Source organism: Rhinolophus ferrumequinum, chromosome 8 (assembly GCF_004115265.2).
Source record: "Rhinolophus ferrumequinum isolate MPI-CBG mRhiFer1 chromosome 8, mRhiFer1_v1.p, whole genome shotgun sequence".
Taxonomy (NCBI): domain Eukaryota; kingdom Metazoa; phylum Chordata; class Mammalia; order Chiroptera; family Rhinolophidae; genus Rhinolophus; species Rhinolophus ferrumequinum.
This window is the reverse complement of record NC_046291.1, coordinates 89,228,040-89,253,086: the sequence shown is the minus strand read 5'-3', so window position 1 is coordinate 89,253,086 and position 25,047 is coordinate 89,228,040. Positions and strand designations below refer to the sequence as shown.

The following is a 25,047-nucleotide window of genomic DNA, read 5'->3' as shown; positions in this document are numbered from 1 at the left end:
CTCTAGATGATCTGAAAATAATTTAAGAATCCCAAAATGACATCATTCAATTCCTGTAATACAAAACTTAATTTTCTTTCATCATTTCTTAGTAAATTTAACCATGCATGTTAATTTTATTAAATTAATCCTCAGTACTTATATTTTATGATTTAACATGAGAAAGAAAAAAAGACTCTTAACCAAGATGATAATTATATATTTAATACATCTTGTTTTTAAAAGCAATTCAAAGTAAACACATCATAAACCTTGTAACTTATTAAAGATTTATAGTGCTTACAAAGTTGATTCTAAAAATATACCTTATTTGTTCTAAATGAATAACATTATCTGGAAGATAGAATCGTAAATTATAGTAGTATGTTAACCACCACTATAGTTAAGATTGTGTACATATATTCAACATGAAGTCCTCTTAGGATTTTAACACGTTCAGCCTTAAAGTGTAAAAGCACATTAAAGTTTGGCATACAAGATCTCAGTCTGACAGCAATGGTTTAAAAACCAAAATTAAAAAAATATCTAGCTGGTATGTTAAAACAGCATGGGCACGCGCACATCCATATACACACATACACATTCTCTCTCAGTTCAACACACATACGCACGCGTGTGCACACACGCCCCCAGAGTACACAGAAGATTTCCCCCTTGTGTATCAGACAGTTGCCATCAATTTCAAAAATAAAAATTGGGAAAAAAAGTTAATTAAAATATATACTTAAGCCATATTTAAATGGCTCTGGTTGTTGGAAAGATGTGCACAAAATTGTCATCAAGGTCTCTAACCTGCACAATATGCCATCTCAATACTCTTAAACAGGTTTGAACTATTCACTAATGCGCATATGAATACATACAAAATTATGTACCCATCCCTTCCCCAGATGGCACTCCACTAACAATCAGTCATATGACCCAGCCCAGCTAAAGGGATTTGCTTTATAGAACCAAAGAACAGAACCCAATAGAATTAGAAACTTCATTTTGATCTGTTTGGGGTTTTTTACGTGTTCCATGTACAAAAGCAGCAGGATTCTGTATTGCAAATGACAGTTAATACCACTTAACACTTTGTGGCACAGCAGAAGGTCATTTTGTATTTCTAAAACATATATTTATTCTAGTTAAAGTCCTCAATGGTCCTTACTTTTAATTATATATACTCTTCCAGGTTTAGATGCAAAACAATTTAATGCTGATAATCTCTCCTGCTCACCAGTTTTACCTCCAGTAAAATCTGTCCAAACAGAAAATTACTCTTCTGACTCTTTCCAGTAACACACATTTGAAAAGTGTTCTATGGAAGTTCATTTTCATCATATATCAAAATGTCCAAAGTTCTCTGAAACAACGATAAAATAGAAACTAACTACACATTAGGGCACTCATAAGTGATACTGTTGTGATTAGAAAAATAAAAAGGCACAATAGTAAGCAAAAGAGAATATACCAGCTTTCCATTCATGTTTTTGGGCCTTCCTCTTATTTTATTTCAGTAAGTTGGTAAATTGTTCAAAGCATTCTTATACTCTGCATGACAGTAACAGAATATTTTGGCACATCAACATTGTGATACAATATATGGTATGTTTAAAAAATTAATTTAAAAATTTCATCTATTAATCAACATTTTTAATGTAGTGCATATATATTTTACACTTATTTAAGTCAAATACATAAAGGTTTATAACTGATTTACAGCCAAAGCAATCACAGATTGCAGTAATATAGATATACCAATCAAGGGAAAAACTGCAGCCTGGCAATTTTATAGTCCATAGTTTCGTTGGTATAGCTATCGTTTACATGCCCTTTTCATCTTGTTTTTCTGTACAAAAAATATATTTTTGCTTTCTTCATTCCTGGTGAGATTTTTCTGCGATAACTTTACATTCATACTGCAAAATTTAAAAGGTTAAATAAAAGGTTAACAGAGTAAGGTTTAATGTGAATTGCAATTGCCCTATAAACTAAAAAGTTCTAAAAATCAATACTTTATTAATCTGTGCCCACTTTATTCCTCAAAGAATCTTGAGACTTACACAACTATTAGGATTCAATGACAAATGTGATTGGGAAAAAGAAAATTCACATTGTAGAAGTGAAAGTCATAGCCAAAAGCAGGAGGAAGATGAGGTTTCTGCATTATAAGCAAATGATAACAGGATATGTTTCAGATCAGTCCTAGAATATGAAAGGAAGCAAAGTAGGTTTCCCTGAGTACTCAGTTAAGTTGAATCAGCAAAGGAAAAGTCATGAACTTCAGGACAGGGCTGATAATAGTAAATTCAGAAGCAAAAGCTTCTAGTCAAAACAACATTTTAGAAGTACAACTAATAAAAATGTACACTCACATTTCAAAATAAAGGCAACAAATGCACTTAGGATAATTGGGTGGCTAGATTATCAAGAAGAGCAACGTGTGAAACCACCCAATTCTCCTGCTGGTTAAAATGGTAACTGACAACTTATTCCTGAAAGTGCCGTGGCCTCTGAATGTTACTCCCCATCCCAGATCCCAGCCATGTCTGACTATGATCAGCAGCAACGTCCTTTCCTTCTCAACTAAAAGGATCAAACATCTTGATTTCCTGGAGATAGTCCTAATTTATATCTACCGTAGTAACATCATTATTAATAGAGCCTCTTTTCACTTTAAAATTGTTCCTTTTTGATGGAGTAGAAACCTATAAATTAGTTTTAAAAAAACGTAATAAATCATATTGCCCGATCCCTAACACATTTCAGCTTTTCTATCCAGTGGTTCCTTCAACTTTTAATACACTTGTGATTAAATCCTTCCAAATGATTTATTTCAATGGACTTGCAAAGAGATTCAAAGGATGCTGTCTTCACAAATTGTTTTCCCTTAAAGAAGGACAGCCACTTGGAGAAAACTTGTCTTACATCTCAATAACAGAAAAGTGATTAAATAAGCATCAACTTACCATCGCCAGTTGTCTGCCAATGTTTCCCATTGTTATGCCTCCAGCAAAAAATATACAAGGTAACCAAGAACGAACATAGAGAAAATCTGGAGATGTATATCTAGAATAATAGAAATGTTTTTAACAACCCAGAGGAAAGATAATGACACTTATTAAGATACTTACAACAGAAATCAGTTACTCTTCTGATTAAAGTGGCTAACCCAACTTTAAAATCTCAATTCTGAATTCAGTTATCATTTGTTTATTTTAGCAAACAAGCACCAAAAAGAATACTTACTGATAAACACCATTGTAGACTAGCAGTTGTGTGACCAACGTTGCCAAGAAAGCAATTCCTACTCCAAGGCCAAAGCCAGTTCTAGATCTATCAAAAGTCCACCACAGTCCAATGGACAGTGCAGCCAGTGTAAGAGACAACTGTATGTTGTTATCAAAATCCACTTTCTGAGATCAGTGTTAAAGAGTCATCTTAAAACTTGTAACCAAATAATATCACCTGTTCGTTTTTCTAAAATAAGAGACGTTACTGTTAAGAAGGGAATTAATTGCTTATTCTGGAGTGTATTCAGTCTTTTAACACAATGTATGAGATTAAGTGGAATTAAAGCTGTCTCTGATATTTACTAAAGATACACAGAGGGCATGATATTTATTAATAGAGCCTACCGACCTGTAATTCCTCAAATAAAAAAACACTCTACATACATTTCCAATTATAAGATCAGACCCATTTTTTGAGAAATGTTTTCTTTGCTAAAATTGGAACTGGAAGTCTCGGAACACAAATTTTACAAAAAGAACACACTTTTGCTAAAAAGGAAGCCAATATTACTTCCCAAAAGGGTTGAGAATTACTTGAGAATCATACAGGAACTTGAAAATAGAAGAGTTGACAGCTATTTAACAGTGTACAACATTGTCTATGTGATTTACTGACAGACACATTTTATAATAATGCAGTTCAGAAACAAGAGTACCAAGGACACAGTATCCCTTTCTATTATGTCAACTGTTCCAGTTTTAATTTGTAGAGGATAAAGCCTTGAAGTGAACATTATCTTGCAACCTGCCAAGCTATTTTGGTGCCTGAGACATTCTGGTATAGGACAGTTTGCTCAAATGATATTTTATTTCCATCACCTACTTAAGCATCTATTCACAAACGTACAGCCCTTTTCTACTCCAAAATCTCTGGACAAAATGAAGCTTTACAAATTCAATTTTCTCATTTCTTTGCTAGAGGATTACACTAAAGGAATTAATTTCAAGTATCATTAAAAGGGCATTATCTATGTCCCAAAGGCCACATCTTGGCTCTATATCCAGCTCTCCAGGGGAGCCTACATATCTCACCAAACTAACTGGCCATGCTGCGAGTACAGAGAAGAGAGCAAAAGTTCAAAAAATGCATACGAAACCATTTCCTACTTCCTTTAACACCCTGTTTACCACCTACCCAACCAGCTGGTATCCTGAACACCCAGCTGCTTACTTCTCAGCTGTCAGGGGCCTCTCCCTCAGGGTAATTCCCCATTGAGCCTTGATTTAACAAGAAACCTATAGTTTATGGATATGCTTTCTGGAAAAGAAAGCTTTTCTTATTTTTTAGCAGGCATTACACCTAAAACTCCACAAAGAAAAGCTTGTGAGCTCTGACTTCTCTATGCCATAAACATTCTTGTAAAGAGTGATACTGTGTTCTATCTTTGCTTACTAAATGAACTTCATTTAGAGTCAAAGCAAAATAAGGAGGCTTCTAGGGTTAACAGGTAAAAAACATCAATCTCAAAAATAGCACCATGTGATTTTGTGAAGTCTAAACATCCTAATGATAAGCCCATGTTATAAACTTGTAAACATTTGGGGTTTTGCTTAAAGGATGGCCAGAACAGCTAAGATTGCTATATTTAAGTATTTCATTGAGAGAAAAACAATGACCAGAGCAAAAAATTTAAATTAGATATATAAAGTTTTTTAAATTCCAGAAAAGCCTATTTCAATTTCTCAACTTAAAAATATTAGGTTGGCGCAAAAATAACTGCGGTTTAAAAGGTTAAAAATAATTGCAAAAACCTCAATTACTTTTGCACCAACCTAATAACGCAAATAAAAATAACTGAGATAAAAAGATCTCTCTCCAGGTAGAGAGAATTGACACACGTGTGGGGCTCCTGGATGGGAGACTGGCGCCAGGATCTGTGGGGTCTAGTCTCGGCTCTGGCACAGCCTCACAGTGTGAAAGACTTACCGTGTTCCCTCAAAAATAAGACCTAGCCGGACAATCAGCTCTAATGCATCTCTTGGAGCAAAAATTAATATAAGACCGGGTATTATGTTATATTATATTATATTACATTACTATATTATATTATATTATATGGCCCGGTCTTATAATATAATATAATATAATATAATATAATATAATATAATATATAATAAAATAAGACCGGGTCTTACATTAATTTTTGCTCCAAAAGACGCATTAGAGCTGATTGTCCGGCTAGGTCTTATTTTCAGGGAAATACGGTAGCAAAGTATCTAGACTCTCTAGCATTTATTTGTCTTATTATCTTTATAAAGAAAATATGGAACTAGGTGATTGCTAACTTTTCTTCTAGATAGAATTTTCTATGAATCTATCTTTTTAAGCTCTCCTAACCACTAGATTTGTTTAAATGCTAAATATCAAAGATTTTCCCAAATTATACACATGGGGAAATTCTTTAACACAAAAGGAAATGGAAAACCAAAATAATAACAGCCACCGGGGACTTCCAATCCAAGGGCCAACACAACTGGGAACAGAAAGGCCGATGTGTTTTGCGCATTAGGACCCTGCCTCTTCCCATGGTTCTCCTTTCCAAACTTCTCCAAACTTCTTTCTGTAAAAGACCCAGCAATTGACCTTCCACATGACCACCCCCTCTCCAGCTAAACACCAGCCCTGGGCCCAACCCGGGACAAGGGAAACCCTGGACAGCCCAAGTCACATCTCCTGCTTGTCCCAGTACCAAAGGCTTCCGCCACGTCCATTCTCTAAGCCAAGTCTTCTAGAAAAGGGAAGGCTGAACTCGCATTTCCCAGATCCTCCTCTACAAAGGGAAGTTGGGGGTGGAGGGAGAAGAAAGGGAGGAGAGCATGAAAACCTTACGAGAGCAAAACCTTTTGTTCTGGGGGTAGACATTGTTTTCTGAGGAGTATAAGACAGAGGCGAGATGGGGAATAGAGGTTACCACGCCCTTCTAGCTAGGACACTATAAAAATACTCAATCACTAAATAAAATGTCAGAATTTTTAAAATGATTAAAGTTTAAAAATATGTACCTTAGAAAAAAAGTTCCTTTTGGCCAAGGTCTAAGTTGGATATTTCTATGTATGCCACCCTTACGAAGATGGATGTGGTTTGCTGGTATTGATTAAAACCAATAAATGACAGTCTGCCTTTAAAATATATATATATATATATATATATATATATATATATATATACCCATATATATATTCTTTAAATTAAAAACAAAACCAAAAAGCAACCAGCCCCTGAAGCCACCACATGTCCTTATTGGCACATCTTAAATGAAGAAATAGAGGAAAGAAATCCTTTGAAAATGTATCTGTTTCAATGCTTAAGTTACCAAAACTATAGGTAAGTCACTTAAGAAAAACATGGAAAATTTTAAAACATGTTAAGTCTCTAAATTATATTGAAAAACGGGGATTTAAATGAAAGGGTGAACCCCACCCTGAAGCAGCCATCACAGCTACCACTGTGAGGTTTTAACAATACGACACGCATTCTTTTCATGACAAAGTGGGCGTATCACAGTTTGACGACAGTGAGGTTGCAAGGGGCTGGGTCACCTGTGGTTGTTATAACGCGTTTCGTCACAGCAGAAAGGATACAGCGCTGGCATGGTTTATGCCGACAAAGACGGCCACACACCGCATTACGCTTGACCACTCTCTCTTAAAGTCATGTGGTTCTCCTAGATGCCTGTCAATGCAGGGGTACAACAACCCAATCACAGCTGTGGAAAAAGAGAGAAACAAATGAAATCATCTCCAATGCGACCCTGGCTAAACTTAAGCTCAGAGTCACCACAATCCCCATAAGCACTGGAAAGATTATTTTGAAAAACCTTACAAGTTACTTAAGGTCACTTGCTGATATTTTAAACTTACCTCCCAAAAGGGGGGAAAAAAAAAAGATAAGAAGAACACCGTTGAAGGAAGCACTGTAAATGACTGCATCAGTATTCTAAAGTGTAACAGGCAAAACACCATTTCAGTGCATGATTCAGAATTTAACAGATTGGCCTAGATGATTCACGCTACATTTCTGCTATTATCTCTCAGAGTTAAGAAACATCAAACCAGTTGGCAGTTAAGCAGTGTTCTCTCTAAGCTATATAACCATGGAACATGGCATTAAATGCCACCAATCTAGAGGCTAAACACGTACAATAAACTCGTCATACGCACGATGTTCAGATGGCAATCGCTGTCCTGTTATCCGGGTCACCTGTGCCCCTTCAGCTTCCAGTCTCGAGCTCCTGCCTCTAGCACCTCCATCTGACACTCCCTCCCTACCCCCACCCGGGCCCTCTGAGATGCTAGGTCATATTGTCCGAAGCAGGAAAACTCTCAACAGAAATCTACATGTAAGACTCATTCTGCACATAGAAAAAAATGGAGGAAACATGGTCTATAAAAATTATAAATTTTCATTAAAAATTTAAATTCACTGTTGAAAGATAAGTCATTTTTGTCCATTTCTTACTTTTGGAAAGAACATCTTGACTGCTAAATGTGTAATTAATTATGAGTAACTGTATGCAAAATGTCTGTGATTGAGACTCAAAATATTCTCACCCAATTTTTAACTTAAATACTTGACGAAACTTAACTTTTTGTTTGTTTAGTTGGAGACGATTTTGAGTGCTAAGTTAGTCATTAAAAATAAAGACCAATGAACCAAGACTTACTGCAACAAGTTATAAGGAAAAAGTACTTCCACAGATTAAGTTTATCAGGAAATAGCTAGGCAGCTTCCATTTGCCAACCTTCCTAAAAAGAGAATGGTTATGCTGCCATTCGGTAATAAAGACATCTGTCACATCAGTTGATAAGTACCTTTAAAACGTCCAATACTACCTACCTATGGCGTATCATGAAACTATTGCACCAAGATCTAAATGCTTGAGGATCAGAAGTCTCTGCCTAGTATTGGCTAGCTATACCTCACAAATGATGCATTCAATCTCCAAGGAAAAATGGAAGTCAATTAATATCAAAAACCACAGGCTAGCAGACCAACGGAGCAGCACGGAAAAGAGGCTGCATGACCACCCTTCCATCTGGAGGTGAGACACTACAACGATGTATGCATTTTCTAACCCACAAAACACTTGCAAGTGCTCTTCTGAATTAGGCTTTGCTGAATATAGATGGTTCACAGACCATCACGAGATCAACAACAGCTTCAGTTACGCAGAGCTCCAAAAACTACTAATAAATATAAAAGTTTCACATCACAGCAGTTCCTCTTCCGTTTTTTCATTATAACAGTGTAGGAAATTAACTTTTGTTTATATCAATTATCCTATGGTAAAATTAGCTTTGTTATACATAGTTTCATGTAAAGCCGCAGAACCTATCTGGGACTTTTAAGTGAGGATTTACTGTACATTTCTATTTAAAAGGCTGCTCTAAAATCTTGTGAGATTAACTGACAGCGTTTCCAAATTTCTACAAAATTAAAGTAGCAACAAGCATGCCTAAGAGTTGAAATATATCTAAATGAATAGTACCTCCTTTGTTTTCCTTAAGGGGTCACGATACTAACAGCTCGGATGTCATTTCTCTCTCTCACTCCGGCTCTCCCCCCTCCCTGTGCCTGTTGCTGAGTAAAATCAACTAAGATCGGGCATTCCAAGTCAATTTTCCTCAACAGCTGATGCCACAGGTAAAGTATTATCACATAGAGAGAGTACTGACATGTGTGTGCAAAGATATAAATAACTAAAATTGACTATATTTTTATGCATGTGATGTCAGACTTGCAAGTGAGAGACAACTGTGGAGAGAAAGCAAACACACAAAAGGAATTTAAACTGCCATGCTGCCAACCTTGGGATTTGCCAATAAAAATCAAATCCATTGAGTATGCATGGTTCTCGGTTGCTCACTGAGAGGGAGAATTCGAGGAAGCTTGTCACTTCCCATTAAATGTCTTCTTTCTTCCCTTTAAATAAAGGCATGGCAGAGTCTGATAGCAATATCTACAGCACAGTGAGGCTTCACTGTTTAAGAGCCCGGCAGAGGTATGTCTGGGCTTCTTTTACCCTTTCTGTTAAAATCATGCCTGCGTAAAATCATATGCAAACACAGTCCTGGTTAATCAGATGGTTCTCTGATGCAAAAATCACATTTGTTGGGATACAGGCAGGCCTCATTTGATTGTGCTTTGCCTTATTGCTCTGTGCAGATATTGCGTTTTCTATGAATTCAAGGTAAGACCCTCCACCACCAAAAAGATTACGCCTAGCTGAAGGCTCGGGTGATGGTTAGCACTTTTTAATTAAGGTATGTACATTGTGTTTTTAGACATAATGCTATTGCACATTTAATAGACCACGGTATAGTACAAGCACAATGTTTATATGCATTAAGAAACAAAAAAATTCAGGTGAATCACTTTATTGCAATATTTGCTTTATTGTGGTGGTCTAGAATCAAATTTGCAGTATCTTCAAGGTATGCCTATATATTTAAGTTATTGCCCAGGGACTAGTTGCAGCCTACCAGGACTAAAAACAAAAAAGTTTATAAAACATCAATATTGTCATCACTTTTTCATTGTAATGTGTTTAATGCAGTGATACCCTAAAAGGAACAGTTAAACATTTTGCCAGGAAAGGGGGCTGAGAAAAAGAAAACCACTGAATGAGATATACTTTTGTGGAAAATTATTACAGGATAGGAAACATTTTCATTCAACAAATACTTAAGCTCCCACAGTGTCGCTGGTTCTTGGTATTTGTTGAGGATTTAAAAAGAAAAGAGAGTAAGACATGATCCCAGCCCCCACGTGACCACTGAAAGTTACATACAGCCATGTGTTAGGGGTAGCACTGCCAGGGCCCTGTGGAGGCCCCATGTTCTCCTGGCCTGTGCTGAGGGAAGATGGGGTACTGGGTTGTCAGGGAAGCTTCACAGAAGAGGTGATCCTTGAGGCAAGAGCATTCAGCAGGTGAGTGGTGTGGAAAAGGCTTTCTAATCACAGTGAAGCATTCAGGAAAAGCATGGGGAACAGAAAATGCCCAGTGTCACCTGGAAATTGTAAGCATTAGTCCAGAAAGACTCCAAGGAAGATAAAAGTAGTCAAGGGTCATATCACGGAGACTTTCCCCTGTAGCCACTGGGGAACCAGGAAAATAATGCCATCACAATTGTACCAGATAGAGAGGCAATCACTCTTACAGCAGTGAGTATACAAGATGGGAGGGGAGGTTGGAGGATGGTACAAAATTAGAGACCAAAAAAGAAAAAACTGAAAATTCCAAGCAGAGTCGTTGAGGGCCTGGACCAAGAAAGAGACAGAAAAGATGTAAAACTTGGAAACTGAATGTGGGAGGTGAGAGAGAGAGGCAGGAATCTCACAGGGCTCTCCAGAAATTGGATAAATGACTGGATGGCTACACAGGGAAAATTTGTTTTATTAAAGTTTTAAATTAGACATTAGTTTCATAGGTATGAACACAATCTGGTAACCTGTGATTTTTGAGTCAACTTCTCTACTTATTTTACCCACACAATGACAGTTGTCTTTCTTCTCCTAGTATACATTCTTCAGAAAGACTCCTCTGTGGCCCTCAATAATGTTCAAGCGGTTTCCAACTCTAATTCTAATGCACTCCACATAAAGAACTTAATCAAGCACATCCAAACGGCAGTCTCAGCTGGCACCAGCGCCCACTGGGGCGAATCCTGCTCCATGGGGTAACCCTCCCGCAAGGCAGCCCATAAGTTGTGGACATGGCCAAACCCACATCCTGTTAGACTGAGGGTCAGAAGCACCCACTGACGTACCAACAGCAATCAGGCTCAACTATAACAACAGGGCACACACAACTCACACAAGGGACACACCTGGAGTACGCATCATAGGTGACCAGAGAGACTGTGCCACTGGGACACACAGGGCACCTACTACAAAAGGTCACCCGACCAAGACTGGGAGACATAGCAGATCTACCTAATATATAGGAACAAACACAGGTAGGCAGACAAAATGCGGAGACAAAGAAATATGTCCCAAATGAAAAAACAGGAGAAAATTCCAGAAAAAGAATTACATGAAACGGAGGTGAGCAACCTACCAGAGGTAGAGTTCAAAATAATGGTTATAAGGATGCTCAAGGAACTTAGTGAGAACTTCAATAAAGAGATAGCGAACATAAAAAGGGACATAGAAACCATAAAAAAGAACTTGTCAGAAGTGAAGAATACAATAACTGAAATGAAAAATTCACTAGAAGGAATCACCAGCAGACCAGATGAAGCAGAGGATCGAATCAGCAATTTAGAAGACAAGGTAGCAGAAAACACCCAATCAAAACAACAAAAAGTTAAAAAAAAAAAAATGAGGATAGTTTACGACACCTCTGGGACAACATCAAGCATAACAACATTTACATCATAAGGGTACCAGAAGGAGAAGAGAGAAAGCAAGGGATTAAGAACCTATTTGAAGAAATAATGACTGAAAACTTTCCTAACCTGGTGAAGGAAATAGACATACAAGCCCACAGATAGTCCCAAACAAAATGAACACAAACAGGCCCACAAGAAACATTGTAATTAAAATGGCAAAAGTTAAAGAAAGAAAGAGAATCCTAAAAGCAGCAAGAGAAAGGAAGATATTTACTTACAAGGACTTCACATAAGACTGTCAGCTGATTTCTCAACAGCAACTTTGCAGGAATGCAAAATGATATTTCATGTGAGTGGAAACAAACAAACATAAAAGCTGTGGTAGCAATATTTCTATCAGACAAAATACACTTTAAAACCAAGACTATAAGAGACAAAGAGGGAAATTATATAATGATAAAGGGATCAATCCAACAAGAAGACAATAACCCTTGTAAATATGTATGTACCCAAAATAGGAACAACAAATATATACAGCAAATATTGACTGACATAAAGGGAGAGATGGACGTAACACAATCACACTATGGGACGTTAACACCCCATTAACGCCACTGGACAGATCTTCCAGACAGAAAATCAACGAGGAAAGAACAGCCTTAAATAACACACTAGACCAGATGAATTTAATTGATATTTTTAGAGCATTTAACCCCAAAGCTACAGAATACACATTTCAAGTGCACATAGAACATTTTCCAAGATCAATTACATGGTAGGCCACAAAACTAGTCTCAATACATTTAAGAAGACGGAAATCATATCAAGTGTCTTCTCTGACCACAATAGTATGAAACTAGAAATGAGTAACAAGAGAAAACCCTGAAAAACACATAAATCACAGGCTAAACAACATGCTACTAAATAATGACTATGTCATCAACAAGGTCAAGGAAAAATTCAAAAGATACCTTGAAACAAATGAAAATGAAAACACAATGATCCAAAATCTGCGGGACACAGCGAAAGCAGTCCTCAGAGAGGAATTCATAGCAACATAGGCCTATCCCAAGAAACAAGAAAAATTTTAAATAAACAATCTAACCTTACTTACATCTAAAGGAACTAGAAAAGAAAAACAGCAAACAAACAGTGAGTAGAAGAAAGGAAATAATAAAGATCAGAGTGGAAATAAAAAAAAAAATAGAGTCTAAAAAAAACAAAACAGAAGGTCAATGAAACCAACAGCTGGTCCTTTGAAAAGACAAGTAAAACTAATAAATCTTTAGTCAGATTCATCAAGAAAAAAAGAGAGAGGACCCAAGTAAACAAAATCAGACATGAAAAAGAGACAACTGACACCAAAGAAAAACAAAGGATTAGAAGAAAATTCGATTGAGCTGTTACATGCCAACAAATTAGATAAACTAGAAGAAATGGACAAATTCCTAGAAACACACACTCTTCCAAGACTGAGTTAAGAACAAACAGGAAATCTGAATTGACCAATACTACTAACAAAATCGAATCAGTAATCAAAAAACTCCCACCAAAGTCCTGTACCAGATGGCTTCACAGGTAAATTTTACCAAATAGTCAAAGAAGATTAACACCTATCCTTCTCCAACTATTCCAAAAAATTCAAGAGGAGGAAAGGCTCCCAAACTCATTTTACGAAGCCACCATTACCCTGATTCCAAAACCAGACAAAGACATTACAGAAAAAGAAAATTATAGGCCAATATCCCGGATGAACATAGATTCAAAAATCCTCAACAAATATTAGCAAACTGCATACAGCAATACATTAAAAAAATCATGATCAAGTGGGATTTATTCCTGGCCTACAAGGTTGGTTCAGTATCTGCAAATCAATTAACGTGATACACCACACAAACAAAATGAAAAATAAAAATCATATGGTCATATCAATAGATGCAAAAAAGCATTTGACAAAATCCAGCATCAATTTATGATAAAAACTCTCAGCAAAGTGGAAACAGAGGGAACATACTTCAAAATAAAAAAAGCCATATATGACAAACCCACAGGTAACCTCATTCATACTCAATGGGGAAAAGCTACAAGTGTTCTTCCTAAGATCAGGAACAAGCCAAAAATGCCTACTTGTATTCAACATAATATTGGAAGTGTTAGCCACAACACTCAGACAAGAAAAAGGAATAAAAGGCATCCAAATTGGAAAGGAAGAAGTAAAACTGTCATTATTTGCAGATGACATGATACTATATAGAGAAAACCCCAAAGATTCCACAAAAAAACCTATTAGAACTGATAAATGAATTCAGTAAAGTAGCAGAATACAAAATCAATATTCAGAAATCAGCTGTATTTTTACACACCAATAATGAACTGTCGAAAAGAGAAATTAAGAAAACAATTCTATTTACAATTGCATCAAAAACAAAAACAGTAACAAAAAAAAAAACAACCTAGGAATAAATTTAACCAAGGAAGTAAAAGACCTGTACTCAGAAAATTATAAGACACTGAAGAAAAAAACTGAAGAAGACACAAATAAATGTAAACATATATTGTGCTCATGGATAGGAAGAATTAACATTGTTAAAATGGCCACACTACCCAAAGCAATCTACAGGTTCAATGCAATCCCTATCAAAACACAATGGCATTTTTCGCAGAACTAGAACAAATAATCTTAAATGTTATATTGAACCACAAAAGACCCTAAATAGCCACAGCAATCTTGAGAAAAAAGAACAAAACTCTGCCTGATATCAAATTATACTACAAGGCTATAGTAATCAAAACAGCAGGTACTGGCATAAAAACAGACACAGAGCTCAATGGAACAGAATAGAGAGCCCAGAGATAAACCCATGCCTAAATGGTCATTTAATTTATGACAAAGGAGGCAAGCATATAGAGTGGGATAAATACAGTTCATTCAATAAATGGTATTGGGAAAATACGTTCTAAAAGATGAAATTGGACCACCTTCTTATAGCATATTCAAGAACAAACTCAAAATGGATTAAAGACTTAAGTGTAAGATCTGAAACCATAATACTCCTAAATGAAAACATAGGCAGTAAACTCTCTGACATTGCTCTTAGTAATATTTTTTCTGATCTATCTCCTCAGGCAAGGGAAACAAAAATAAATAAACATGTGGCACTACATCAAACTAAAAAGTTTTTGCACAGCAAAGGAAACCATCAAAAAAACAGAGACAGCCTACTGAATGGGAGAAGATATTCACTAATGATACATCTGATAAGACGTTAATACCAAAATTTATAAAAATCTCATAAAACTCACCAAACAATCCAATAGAAAAATGGGCAGAGGACCTGAACAGACATTTCTCCAAAGAGGACATACAGATGGCCAACAGACATCTGAAAAAATGCTCAATCAATTTCACTAATCATCAGAAAAATGCAAATTAAAACCACAATGAGATATCACCTCACACCTGTCTAGGATGGCTATCATCAATAAATCAACAAACAACAAGTTTTGGCAAGAATGCTTGTACACTGTTGGTGGGATTGCAAATTGGTGCAGTCACTATGGAAAATGGTTTGGAGGTTCCTCAAAAAATTAAATAGAACTACCTTATGACCCAGCAATTCCACTTCTGCGTATTTTATCCAAAGGAATCCAAAACACTAATTCGAAAAGATATATTAACCTCTATGTTCAGCACTATTTATAATCACCAAGATATGGAAGCAACCTAAATGCCCATCAACAGACAATTGGATAAAGAAGTGGCAGAGATATACAACAGAATATTACTTGGCCATAAAAAAAAGAATGAAATCTTACATTTGCAACATGGATGAACCTAGAGGATATTATGCTAAGTGAAATAAGTCAGACAGAGAAAGACAAATACCATGTGATCTCACTTATATGTGGAATCCAAAGATCAAAATAAATGAGCAAACAAAACAGACAGACTCATAGATGCAGGGAACAAACTGATGGCTGCCAGAAGGGAGTGGGGTTGGGGAGCTGGGTGTAAAAGGTAAAGAGATTAAGAAATACAAATTAATAGTTACAAAATAGTCAGGAGGATGTAGTGTACAGCATAGAGAATATAGTCAATAATGTTGCAACAACTATGTATAGTGCCAGGTGGGTACTGGACTAATCGGGGATCACTGCATAAATTACATAAATATCTAACCACTATGCCATACACCTGAAGCTAATGTAAAATAATACTGAATGTCAATGGTAACTGAAAAAAAAAAAAATTTTAAAAAGGAAGAAACAAGTTAATCAACTTGAAACACCAGTCATTATTAAACTAAAAATAGAGAATACAAGGAAAATGAGATCAAAAGCAATTGACCAGAGTTCTCCACTAGTTGTCCCTCCAGAAGCACCAATAGCACATTGTCCAGCACTAAGTGTTATAGAGAAAGGTAGCAAATAACCAGGAGCCCTTCCGTTTATGTGTAGAAAGTATGATTATGGGGACCCTCCAGAAGGTAGTTGCTCAGTTAGTTGGACAGGATAATCAAAGGACAATTATCAGTTTTTCTGATTTAAGATGGTTGAGAGCCTAGAGCTTTGAAAATGCGTACCAACACAACATACAGACAAAAATGTAAGCACGCTACATACACATGCAAACTCATATACACTATGTTTCTTACACCATTTCCTTTTTTTCTTGATATTTTCCCTAAAATTGGGGGGTAGGGGCAGGTGGCAATTATGCAAGAATCCATTTTGCATCTTTGGCGATTTCCACAAATCTGATGTTTTTATCCTCATCTATTAAACACCATGACTTACCCAACAAAATGATTAGCAGAAGTAACTGGAATCTAGAGTTCCTAATGCCTCGCTATTTTCTGTTGCCCAGGTGCCTCAGAGAATGCACTGCTTTCAGAAGAAACAGTGAAGCAAGAAATGTAAATGCAGATCCCCAAATGAAAAGGTGTGTGGTTAAGTTTGTGAGTGTGAGAAACCTAGTGGCTGGGAAAAGGAAGGAGAGCAGGGACAAACTGATTGAAATGTAGTATCCACATTTGGAGTTTTCCTTCCTCAGTGTGAGTTTGTGGCAGAAGTGCCCACATCCCAGAGACAGACACAGTCCGTTCCTCTCCATAATGGAGGGATAATGACACCTCAATCAAGGTCTCCTGCCCCCGCCCAGAATGTGCAACACACTCCAGTGCCTTCCATCCAAGCCTGGCACTCAGTCTGCAGGCTTTGAAAGAGGTGCCCTAAGCGAAGAGTGCGAGTAGCTCCCCCTTTCGCCTTCCCCAGCGTGTGACACTTGGCCTAGCTGAACCATTCACTGGCTCCAGAACCCTGGGTTCACTGATATCCTCTCATATCTCAGCTTCTTCATCCCCCACAAATAGGCACAATGCCATACATCTCACTCCCAAAGTCGCTCTGCAGATCCTTGGGGTTAAGGGATGTGCCCAGCACATTAGCAGACACTCAGTAAGTAATAGTTCCCCTTCTCTGACCTTCCTTTCGTCTATTCTTAAAAGATATGTTCTTCTAAGTCTCTGAAAGCTTCTATTGGTAATCAGACAGCAGCAATACCATAGTAGAAAATAAACAAAGAACTAGAAAAAGTTGTTGGGAAAACTTCCTTTTTCTCTTTTCTGAATTTAAACTTCCTTTCAGAAAGAAAGGAAAATACATGAGGACTAAGACAATTAGGAAATGTAATTTATGCTCTCTTCTCTTTGCCTGTTTCGTATATTTTGCCTCTTTGCTTGGAGAACGATAATAACCCTGTGGAAACTAAGAAGTACCGCCTTCACAACTTCTCTTTCGACGTGAATACTGTAATAGTGAGACACAATATGTACCCCACAGTGAAACCTCACCATGACAACACCCTTCTATCCCGCCATGGGATGATGCAACTGGCCAGGAGGTTTCACAAGGTCATTCTAAAACATAGCACACCTAACTCCTTACCCTTCGACCTCCAGCTCTAGGATGGAAGTCGGGAAGGATCTACATTACACTGCAAGGTATTTATGTATATTAAGTATGAGACACCAATGAGACATTCAAAAAAAGCAGTTTTCTCCCTTAATCAGAATTCTGTTCTACCATACAATTATGGCTTCCTTCTATTACTTTAATAAACTATTATTAATCTATTTGTCTCAGTCATTAGAAAAAGCTAAAGGGCTGTCCATTATGCAAGGTCAGCATCAATAGGAATTCTGAAATGTATCCATTACACACTGCCCTCCAAAAAAGATCTAAAGTATCTAATAGGAAAATAATGATTTCAAGCAAAGAGAATCTACTTTATTGATCTCTTTAAGTATTTATTATCCTTGAGGTACATCTGAAAACAAGATGCCAAGGAAAGAAGCACATATAAAAATCTAAAAAAATAACAATATGAAGCTTTAAACTTGAATAAAACTATTTCATCTTCAAAAACAAGACCATAACACACACATCAAACACTTAAAACTAAACAGTGGCGACCAGCATTAAAATAAGACTTATTTATATGAGGTGGGCTGAAGAAAAGACAAAATTAAGAGGTTAAAACCTTCATCCCTAAAGGAATCAGGTTTTTAGGATTTCATTTTTAAAGGTCATAGGTCAGACAGAAATTAGACACAAAAGAGTATATATTCTATGATTCCATTTATATTGCATTCTAGAATAGGCAAAAATAAACTAGTGATAGAAAGATCAGTGGAAGCCTGAAGCTGGAGAAGAGGAGTGGACTGCAAGAAGGCGCAGAGAGTCTGCAGGCGACTGGAATGTTCCATAGCTGAATTGTGTATGCATTTGTGTGAACTCAGCAGGCACATTTATTGTATTTAAATTATACCTCCATAAAGCTGATTTTTAAAAAAGTATTGCTCAGACAATATCCACACTCATTGACCACATTTTCTTTCTCAGCATCACAGAAATAACCTACACCTACCTGAAGCTGTGCCACAACACGGTGGTACCCACCATGCTGAAGAAAAGATGCTTGCAATCACATCAGGTGGAAAGAGTGTCACGTTTCTCTGAATCTGAAGTAAATTTAACACTAATGCAAGAAATACTCCAATAAAAAATAGCACTACTCCTCGAATCATCAAATTCACACTCCGGCTAGTCACAGATGAGATATAGGGGCCATGCTTTTTGGGCCCAGGTGACTCTGTCTTTCCTTCTGCCATGGTTTCATAAGTTCAGTAAGCCAGCCAAAAAAAAAAAAAAATTGGTTTCCCAGCAGAAAAGCCAATTGTCTGTGAATCAAATTAGACTGGCGTTTCAACAGTACAGCATCTTGTCCTAAAACAGGACCTACCAGAAATCCTGCAAGAGATAAGAAAAAAGAAATCAATGTGGGTCTAATGATTATATAATTTTCCTGATTTCAATACTAATTAATTTGAAAGGACAAATAATGAAATGACAAACTTAAATGTTTATTTAGTTATTTACTGAAGAAGAGGTTTAAAAAACATTTTTATATGCATGATGTAATAAAAAAATAAAGTACTCCACTTACATTTACTAGGACAGAATAAGTAACTGAAGAGACTTAACGGTTAGAATAGTAGTAAGAACAGCGTGTCCTGCCTCAGAGAAAAGCAGAGCAGGTTATGAGACACTCTCACCAGAATCGGGAACATTAAAATCCAGATTTCTGTTTCATCTACCAAAATCTTTATACTTTACAGAAAATAATTTGTAATTCACAGAAAATTAACACATTTTGACTGAAAATGTTGAATTGTTCACAATAAAATGTGAACAAAAGGACGTGTTTTAATGTTTCATGCTTATCTATTTGAGTTTCTGCTTAGAAGTGTCTTACCAAAAGCAGACCACCGCACATTCACCTACATGTACCCCGCGCACAGAAACCTGACCTGACTCTCTCCCCAGAGCCCCAGCTGTGTCCCAGCCCTGGCTTGACCCAATCCACCCTTGTTGCAGTCATGGGAGCTTTCCAGAGAAAGTAGAGTAGGAAGCAGAAGAAAGGAAACTAAAAATGAAGAATAACCTACTCTAACGAGTTTTGTCCACATAGATCCTGACACCTAAAAAGTACAATCAGTATAGGTATTTGTTCACTCCTGCAACCAAAGTGATCTTTCCTTTGTGTGTGTTTTAGGCTTTTCTATAGCCCTGACATACGGTAACTCATATAACTTTCACAATAACCCTAAAAGGTAAGTGCAATTATTATGTCCATTTTACAGGTGAGGTCAAAAAGCAAAGAAAGGTTAAGTCACTTAACAAAGCTTACACCCCTAACAAGAGGCCGAGCTGGGATTCAAATCCATGCCATCTGACTCCAAAGCCCTCATTCTAACCATGATGTTCAGCCTCCAAAACTGTTGCATATTTTTCTCTGTTTCCTATAAATGCTATCATTTTTGAAATGGGACAATACTCCACAGACTATTTTTGTAACTTACTTTCATCCCGCCCAATAATAATTTATCTTGGGCATCATGATAAGTCAGCACATAAATGATGTTTCCTTCGATTCTCAAAGCAGTGTATTTAAAGGTTTAGTATGGCACTTCTCCTAGCTGCCTTATAATGACATGTATAGTTGCTTTACGGATTATAAGCTTTTCCTATAGACCTGATTCCCTATCACGTCCCCACTGTGCCTATGTACCCAGAAAGGTGCCTGCCTCGCCCAGAGTGGGAGGTCTATGTAGTCCGATTTGTTGAGTGAAACTGGGTAAACTTTTTGAATCAAACCACATGGGGTTAAGCGGGCTTTCGGAAAGCAAACCTAGTGCTTAATCATCATTTAAAATACATTTCCTCTGCGTTCCCATGTTTCAAACTACCTTAAATTTTAAAACAAAATTCACGTGTAAATAGAGGGGAGTGCCGACTTTAGAAATAATCAGTATGAAAATTAGAATATCTGTAAGTACTAGCAACCTGCACCGCCTATCAGTTTCATGTGATAAACAGAGTATTTTCATGAGCCTCTGTGCCCAGGGGGAGAACTGTGTCCTCAAGCTACGTGTAGTCCTCACAAACCTACTTCAGTTCATAGCCTCACTGAGCTCTCCCGCTTAGAGGACTAGAGAAAACAGTATGACTGGTGATTCAGGGGACAATAGACTCTAAACACCAACTGAAAAAGTCCAGAAAACACCTCCTCCTGAGCTGGTCTCGCAGACTATTCCTCGCTGTGGTATCCGCCATGTCCTCACAGCATGTGCTCTGGGCACTTAGCGAGGTATTCAGCAGCTGCAGCATTCTTCTTCATCTTCATCATCAACACGATCATGACTACCCATTTATGGAGGCCGACTCCATGCCAGACACAGAGTAATCCTCATCTTCAAAATAACCCTAAAAGCAGGTCTGATTGTCCTCACGTTACAAATGAAGACGTAAATCAGAGATGTAGCAACTTGCTTATGGTCACATGACATGCAGTCTTAGAACCTGAATTTTACCTTCCATCAGGATGACTCTAAAACCCTTTCTCTTCCCTGTAAGCCTTGACTCCTATCCAGCCCAACTCCTCAGACTTCTCTTTTGGCACATGGGTCTCGGGAACATGACTTAATTACTGAAAAGACGGCTAGATATTAGAAAATAATCTCAACTACAAGATATTCTCTATAAGATAAATGCCAAGGCATGCTCCCTCCCCAGTCTGAGACAGCTAAAAAGGACACTACGTATTTTCAAATGCCCCCGAAAGCCAATACCCTCCACTAAGAGCCACTGATTGCTAGAGACTCTTTCCTCAGTGTATTTCAAGGTTGCTAGAGATTTTCTACACGCTTCATTTATGTTATTCTACCATGGCTGTTTATTCAACCTTTACTGGTAGTGCTTCTTATAGTTTCCTACTTCACCCCAAAAGTTTTTTTAAAAAATAACACATTTGCTTGATGTTTATTTGAATGAGTTTTTAAGCCAATTTTTAAAAGCCCAAAAATCTAATTTTGTGGCTACATAATACAGTAATATGTAATTACTGTAGACAAAAATAAAAGTTAAAATGCTTTAGAATCATGGTACCCTAAAATTTAAGAAATGGAAGGTAACTGGGAGATCACCTGTTCCAAGGGGTGTGTGAGCCTGATGCAAAACCAAAACAAAAAAGTTGTGTATATATGCATTTTTCTGGGGAGTTCCACAATTTATATCAAGTACTCAAAAAGCCCAAGACCCAAAAGAAGTGAAGGCCAGTGATCTAACAGTTCTTTTATTTTACTGGCAAAGCAAATGAGACCAAAGTGGTCACGTGAAGTGACAAGATTAAGACTGTGTTCTACTGGCTCTTGCTATCACGAACATGTGAAGTGAACTGGGCAGAGTCATGAAAAGGATAAGAAATGCCACAAGACCATTCATTCTCTACTGTGGAACAAGTAAGATCCTACAAAAGCATGTTGTTTACAATATTAGTCACACACTAGGGGAGTGGCTTAAAGTGAAAACTCTTGGAATAAGTATCCCCTAATTTGTTAGCTTTAAAATTTGGTTTTCTGATTATGTATTGATACTATTTTCTGAAAACAAAGCATACCGCTGCCTTTAAATATTATTCTAACATCAATGATAAATTCGGTTCTCCAAAATTAAAAAATAATGTATGTTTGAAAACTTGAGCTTACTCGAGAAATAATTTGCTGATCAAGAAGAAGTCTGTGGTATAAAAATACCCTTTAGAGGACAAGATCTCAATAGACCCTCAACAGTAATCTTGGTAAGCAGCAAGTGTTTTTAATCCCCATTCTATAAAATAAAATAGTTTCAGTAACTCTCTCAGATCATAAAACTGTTACCAGGTAGCACCAGGACGAGCCCCAAGCACTCTGACTCCACATCCAGACTACTGTGCATTTCACTACATTTGTTTCCACCTACAAACACCACACAAAACCATTTAAGTGCCACACAAGGAACAGTTTTTAAAGTCATGCTCATAAACTATGTTAATACCACAGTGATACCTTTTTTTAACAACTGACAAAGAAAAAATTCCACAGGACATGAAACACTGTACCTTGAGCCCTGACGTACAATTTCTATAAAGACATTACTGAACAACAGCAACAATAACCAAAAACAACAACAACAAAAAAACAAAAAACAAACAAACAAAAAACAGTGCAAATAGTTTGGATAAACAACAAATCATCAAAACTAGAAAAAACATTATTCCAGGTATATGAATATGACTACCTGTTAATGGATTAATATTATCACTTTTAGATGAACAAAAGAGAGTTGTAAGTGATTCTGGGATTTGTGAATGAAAATCAAAGTTGATATTTGCCACTGAAACAATTTCAGGCAACAGGCAATTGAAAACAAACTCACAAATACAATCTCCTATTAACCTTAAAAATCGGTTGTATTTTAACAATTGCAACAACCCCTAAAACCAAAGAAGATCATTCATCTTCCAGTGATTAGTAGTCACAGAAGTATGTTTGCTCCCTCAGATAACCCGGTCTCTTCAGGTGCTCAGGTCACACAGGCTATTAAATAATAAAATTAAATTACTACCTCACATCTTTTGCATCATATGCTCTCTTAATTACAATGGCATTCTCGAAATAGAATAAGCATTAACATTAGTAAAAACACACTTAAATCAATGAAAAAGATTAACTCTCCTTAAACATAAGCATACACATGTGAATCATAGGCTATGGACACTAAAAACTTCCAGGAAGAAAAACTTGTTTGCCTTGAAGACACTGAAATTCATTTTTCCTCTGGACATTAACACCCAAACACAGAAACCATTAAACAAGCAGCAGTCACATCCCATTACTGCTTTTAAATGTCAAATCTCAGCCCCTAAAAAGTTTACTCCATTGTTTGGGAATAATTTTCTCATAACAATGAAAACAAGCTGTGATTAAATTACTGAATTATATTTTATCCTTTCCTTTCCAGCCCACCATATGTAAAATCAACAGTTGTCAGTTTCAAAAGAATCAACCTTTCCCAAATGTACACAATTCACAGGTTGGTCCTTTTATGTCAGATATATACTGAGAACTCTAACAAAACACACTACTCAATCCAATGTCCAAAGAAAGAAGGGGGAAAATAGAAAATACATGGTTAAATCTTCTTCCTGTGGGACACCTATTAGTGGCAGCATCAGCTTCATTCATTTCCACAGAGTGGTTTGCTATCAAGGCCAAACTCAAAAGTTGTAAAACACCATCTAGCCACTGCTTGGCTGCCTTCCTTATTCCAGCACCCAGAACTGGAGCGTGTCTTCCCCTGCAATCCTCAGCTCCACTGCAATACCGATCTGGGCCAGTTTCAGTGACCCAGCTGTCAAATCTACCCATTCCTTCTTAAAGCATTTCTTCATCAATCCTACAAAACAGTAAGCTCTTCGTGGAATATTTTCCCTAGACTATCTAGCTAACACCGTACTTCAATAACTTTTTTCCAACACTAACTGGGCAATGGGTCCACTACCATTTCTTTTACAACCCTTCCCCCGGCCCCATCGTACACACTGCTTTCCTTTTCCGGATTGCTAATCCCCATTGACCAACTCTAAAATCCCCGGAACTATCACCAACGGACTTCTAGGTCTTGACAAGAGTTCTCCTTGGCACACCGACACATCCACTCTAAAGGTTTCCAGTTCCAATCCAAAATGCCAAAATCCCACTCCTCAAACTCAACATCAACATACCTTTTTGTGGATTCTAAACTTACTGCAATACTACCTCTTTTGGATCCATCCCCCTCCCAAGCCTCAGTCTCCCCAGGCTACAAGCCTCCCAAGTCCTGACAGCTCCATGCTTGACAGCTCGCCGGCCTCCACCCCCAGCGGATCTCCAGGGTCGCGCTCTCCGCCGTCCTCCAACCTTCTTTCCTCTCAGACACTCGTTCAATGTCCGGGGAGCCTTCACCTCTCCTATGGCCTCTCCCCGACCCCGCTGTCCCCTTCCGGACCTCTCCGACCCTTCTCCAGGTAAGCGGAGCCCCTCGCCCTTCAGGCCCCATCTGCGGTCCTGGCTCCCCTCACTTGCCATCAGGGTTCCTAGGCTGCGAAAACACCAGCAGTTCCTCTTCCCGAAGGCCACCCCCTTCCTCAGGCCGCTTCCCTCAGACCCAAGTCACTGGCGCTTCTCCGGGAGACCCCCAACTCACCCCCGCCTCCGCCATCTTCTGGGATCGCCCCCCTCCGCCTCTTCCTTTTCCCCCCGCCCACAACTCCGCCCGAGCTCCACTGCGCCTGTGCGCCCGACGCAGACGCATTCCAACGATCGGGGCAGAAGAGCTTCCGGTTCTGACCCGCACTAGTTGGTAAACGGTTGAGCCGGGGCAAAAGGGCTTCCGGTTTGCTGGTAATTCGCAGCTGGGTGTAGGAGTGAACCATCTAGGTGGTGGGAAGATGCCAGATCAGCTGTTGTTTGCCAACTAGACAGTCGTGGGTTGTAACGAGTGCCCAGACCCTGTG

At 37.8% G+C, this 25,047-nt stretch overlaps 1 protein-coding gene across 2 annotated transcripts; it reads right to left on the bottom strand.

Annotated features, from left to right (window-relative positions):
* Positions 1-1,835: 1,835 nt before the first annotated feature.
* INSIG2 (insulin induced gene 2) lies at positions 1,836-24,789 on the bottom strand. Of its 2 annotated transcripts, none has more exons than XM_033112683.1 (6): positions 24,738-24,789; positions 18,541-18,923; positions 6,861-6,985; positions 3,235-3,401; positions 2,955-3,054; positions 1,836-1,904 (listed from the first exon to the last, which is right to left on the bottom strand). In XM_033112683.1, exons 2-6 carry the CDS (start codon positions 18,782-18,784, stop codon positions 1,863-1,865), a joined length of 678 nt encoding a protein of 225 aa, XP_032968574.1. In that variant the 5' UTR covers positions 18,785-18,923; positions 24,738-24,789; the 3' UTR covers positions 1,836-1,862. The 2 variants fall into 2 exon arrangements, with proteins under 2 accessions (XP_032968574.1, XP_032968575.1); XM_033112684.1 differs by having other exon boundaries at positions 18,916-18,923; positions 24,738-24,767.
* Positions 24,790-25,047: the final 258 nt, after the last annotated feature.

Coding starts and splice junctions, on each gene's coding strand:
- INSIG2 (XM_033112683.1), bottom strand. CDS start 18,784: ATGGCAGAAGGAAAGACAGAGTCACCTGGGCCCAAAAAGCATGGCCCC. Junction 3,402..6,860: donor GCATAAACCATGCCAGCGCT/GTATCCTTTCTG, acceptor CACTGATCTCAG/AAAGTGGATTTTGATAACAA. Junction 1,905..2,954: donor TTGGCAGACAACTGGCGATG/GTAAGTTGATGC, acceptor TAAATTTTGCAG/TATGAATGTAAAGTTATCGC.